This window comes from Vigna umbellata, chromosome 5, assembly GCF_029865625.1.
Source record: "Vigna umbellata cultivar VRB3 chromosome 5, Vumbellata_1.0, whole genome shotgun sequence".
Taxonomy (NCBI): domain Eukaryota; kingdom Viridiplantae; phylum Streptophyta; class Magnoliopsida; order Fabales; family Fabaceae; genus Vigna; species Vigna umbellata.
In genome coordinates, this window is record NC_142169.1 from 20393404 (window position 1) to 20397699 (window position 4296).

Genomic DNA, 4296 nt, shown 5'->3' on the forward strand with positions numbered 1-4296 from the left:
AAATTGAATGTATCTAACCAATATTTTATCTTCTAACTAGTTTATGAGCTAGCTATATGGAGGTAGATGTTCTTCCACATGCAAATTTTGACTTTGTAAGTCAGAAATAAGTGGTACCCATTGGTGGTTTCGCATGGGACGGAGTACCCTAATAGTTTTTCTTACATGTGTTGTATGGTCATATTTGCATAGAAAAAACAAAGGGATGTAACTTAAAACTTCACATGCCTAAAACAACATAACGTATTTCTGTGCTTCTAACTTTCTGCTTGTAGCTCATACTATTCCTTTCTTCTTCTCTTTTCATTTAATCCTTTTTCTTATTTTCATTTTATTTAAAGCAGTCCTTTTTATCTTTTGTTAAAATAAATCGAACCCAAATCTTTTAATTTGATTGTTTCAAGATCATTTTTTAAGATTGTTATAATAGAGAAATAAAAGTTTTAAAACACCATTTCATTCATCTCTTGCTAGTGTGCATCCTGTGTTGTTGCATTGACCTTATAGCTTCATTTTCAACAGTCTTTCAAAAGCAAAAGATCCTATTAAGGTTGGACAAAATAAAAACTTTGTTAAGGATGCCTATATTAACAAATCTATTTTGTGTGTGTGTGTGTTTTTTTTTTAAACTATTACTTTTGGAAAATTCACATGAAGATCTTTATTGAATGAACTGATAATATATATATATATATATATATATATATATATATATATATATATATATATATATATATATATATATATATATATATATATATATATATATATATATATATATATAAAAGCGGGAAAAAAATTGTTCAAGACACTATTCCACACTATGCTAGACAATCTTTCACTTTTACATTGTGCATTTACAGTTTTCTTAGATAGTGGTTCTCTCTCTTGAATTCTTTATGTCCTAGATTACAATGTAAGCATTTGGTTTGTGTTCTTTTAATCCGTTTCTTATTTCAATTCGATGTTATTCAACTGTTGAATTCTTTTTCTCTTCTTCTCACATGTTTCTTCAAATTAACCAAAAGTTAAACTCAAATTGAAGGATTAATTCTTGTTCTTGCATCAACATTGATTTCTTTAGTGGATTCACTCTAGAAATTAAAAAATGCAATGTCATCAACCTAGAATTAAGTGACTGCAATGTCAGCCTTGATTCAAAAGACAAGAATTAAGCTTTTCTATTTGAATTTCAGTTTTTAAGTTAATTTGTGTGTTGTGTTCATACATGTTTTGTAATTTCATTTAAATGGATTCGGATCAATTTGTCAGCATAATACACCACAACGTTAAAATTAATTTCTTAATTATAATATTCAATGCTCCCTATTTTTGGAATTTTTCTATGAATGGATTAGCTGGACTGATTTGACCCATTGCTTCCAATAATTAATCTTCTTTTAAATAATTATATTTTACACAATCACTTTTATTATCCTTAATTATTATCGTATTGCTCAACTGAGATATCCTCATTTTCATATAACAGGAATATGTTGGTCTAGCGAATATAGTAGCACTCTATTTTCGAGTTACATGTGAGAGCCTTTTTCTTTTCCTTTTTCTTTTTCTTTGGAATACTTTTGTTTTCAAAGAAGCTCGTATTAGAAATAAATTTCTCATGATTTTTACTCTTTTAAATACGAAATTTATTTATAAGTTTATCTTTAAATATCAAGTACGGTGTGTAGTTTAAAGAAATAAATTTAATGTATTTTAAAAATCTTATTCTGGAAAAGAATAGTAATTAAAAGTGTATGACAATGTGCACTAAATATCAAATTAGGATGTGTTTCAAATTTCTATCTTTTTGTGTGTTAGTGATGATATATACAAATATTTTGTAAGGAAATATATAAAAGTATTATATACATATATTAAAATATTATATATAACGGGTATAAGATATTATTTTATTAGATGTGATAAAATGTTGGAGAATAAAAGACGTAATAAAATTGATAAAGAAATTGACAATAAATATATAAATGAGATAGTAAAAACTAACTCTAGGGAAACATCTCAATCCAACGTCATGAGAAGAGTTTTAAAAAGGTGTAGACGTTGATGACAGTCTAAACGGGATCTTGTATAAACTGTAAACAAATAAAAATACATTTTCGATATAAATATATATGCTTTAAGAAATATTAATATTAAAATAATATCTAATTGTAAAAATCAAATTAATTTTTAAAATATAAATAAAGAATTATAAAAATGTGTGCCGAGAGTGTCTTACCTGATCACATGCTCTCACATTATTTAACTTTTAAGTATCATGATGAAATATTCCAAACCTTGAAAAGCTTATCACTCGGACAGTGGAGCCACTCATCAATATCTGGATATGGAGCTCTTTTCCTTCCTTTTCATTGCCCTTCTCTTCACTTTCTATCTCTATTTTGTTACAGGAAAACCCCGCAAAACTAACCACAAAGGCTTCAAACACTACCCTCTTATTGGAACCTTACCGGAATTCCTCAAAAACCGCCATCGCTTCCTCGAATGGAGCACCCAAGTCCTCCGCGACTGCCCCACCAACACCGCCGTCTTCTCCCGCCCCTACAGTTACCACGGCGTCATAACGGCCAACCCCGACAACGTGGAACACATGCTCAAAACCCGATTCCAGAACTACCCGAAGGGCGAACGCTTCATCCACCATCTACAAGACTTCCTCGGCAACGGAATCTTCAACTCCGACAGCGAACTCTGGAAGGTGCAGAGAAAAATCGCCAGCCACGAGTTTAGCACCAAATCACTCCGTAACTTCATTGTCAACTCCGTCACCACCGAACTCCAAACCAGGCTTCTTCCAATTCTCTCCCTAGCCTCCCAGACAAACAGGGTCCTCGATTTGCAGGACCTCTTCGAGCGCTTCGCTTTCGACAACGTCTGCAAGCTAGCTTTCAACGTCGACCCCGCCTGTCTCGGCGGCGACGGTACCGCCGGTGCCGAGTTCATGAGCGCGTTCGAGGCCGCCGCAGGGCTGAGTTCAGGGAGATTCATGAGCGCGTTACCCTTCATGTGGAAAATAAAAAAGCTGTTGAACATCGGAACAGAAAGGAGACTGAGAGAATCAATCACCACCGTCCACGTGTTTGCTGACTCCATCATACGGTCCCGATTGGAGTCCAGGGATCCCGCCGGCGACGACGAAGATTTGCTTTCGCGTTTCATCAGAACAAAGGAGAGCTCGCCAGAGTTTCTACGCGACGTTGTGATAAGTTTCATTCTCGCAGGGCGTGACACGACATCGTCCGCGCTCACCTGGTTCTTCTGGATTCTTTCTTCCAGACCTGACGTGCGGAGAAAAATTCGCGACGAAATCGCAAGGGTTCGGTCCGCCACATGTGGCGTTGGCGCGTTTGGGTACGAGGAGCTGAGAGAGATGCATTACCTGCATGCGGCGCTTACGGAGGCGATGAGGCTGTACCCGCCGGTGCCTGTTGACTCGAAGAAGTGTCTGGACGACGACGTTTTACCGGATGGAACTCGGATAGGGAAGGGTTGGTTCATATCGTATCACACGTACGCCATGGGGAGGATGGAGAGCGTGTGGGGAAAAGACTGTACCCTATACAATCCTGATAGGTGGTTGGAGAATGGCGTGTACCGAACAGAGAGTCCGTTTCGTTTTCCAGTGTTTCACGCAGGTCCACGAATGTGTCTCGGGAAAGAAATGGCTTATATTCAGATGAAGTCCATTGCAGCTTCCCTCATAAAGAACTTTGAGATTGAGGCAGTGGATAAAGACACGTGTCCAGAGCATGTCCTTTCTTTGACGTTGAGGATGAAAGGAGGCTTGACCGTGAGGGTAAGGACAAGGGATACACAAAGCCAGTCTCCACAGTAACACTGGTTTCTAGACCACAGCTTGCAATCTCTCCTATTTCATAATTAACAAAAATTGCAATACATAAAAAATTGCAATACATTGTGTCTATTTTCAGTGAAGTTTCTAAGGTGATGGAATATATAAATATAAGGATAAAAGTATTTTAACAATATTTTTTGAAAATATTTTAATACTATGTGTGATTCTGTGATTGGTTTATTTTGATGTTTATAATTATTATTATTATTAATTGTGGAGTAATTTTGGATCAATCACATAATGACACGTAGATGATGTTAAAATATTGTAAAAAGATATTGTCAAAATATCATTATCTTAAATATAATATATATAGTTTGGTGCTTTATTTTTCTCTGTATACCTATGACAGAGATAAATATAAACTTGTTACAAAACTATTTTCAGCAAATATTATGTTCCTTGTTTAATTTTGT

The 4296-nt window shown here is 35.1% G+C and overlaps 1 protein-coding gene across 1 annotated transcript; it reads left to right on the forward strand.

The window, feature by feature from the left end:
* The first annotated feature begins 1940 nt into the window (after window positions 1–1940).
* CYP94D2 (cytochrome P450, family 94, subfamily D, polypeptide 2) lies at window positions 1941–4060 on the forward strand. Its single transcript, XM_047310769.2, has one exon. It carries the CDS (start codon window positions 2351–2353, stop codon window positions 3857–3859), a length of 1509 nt encoding a protein of 502 aa, XP_047166725.1. The 5' UTR covers window positions 1941–2350; the 3' UTR covers window positions 3860–4060.
* The last annotated feature ends 236 nt before the right edge of the window (window positions 4061–4296 follow it).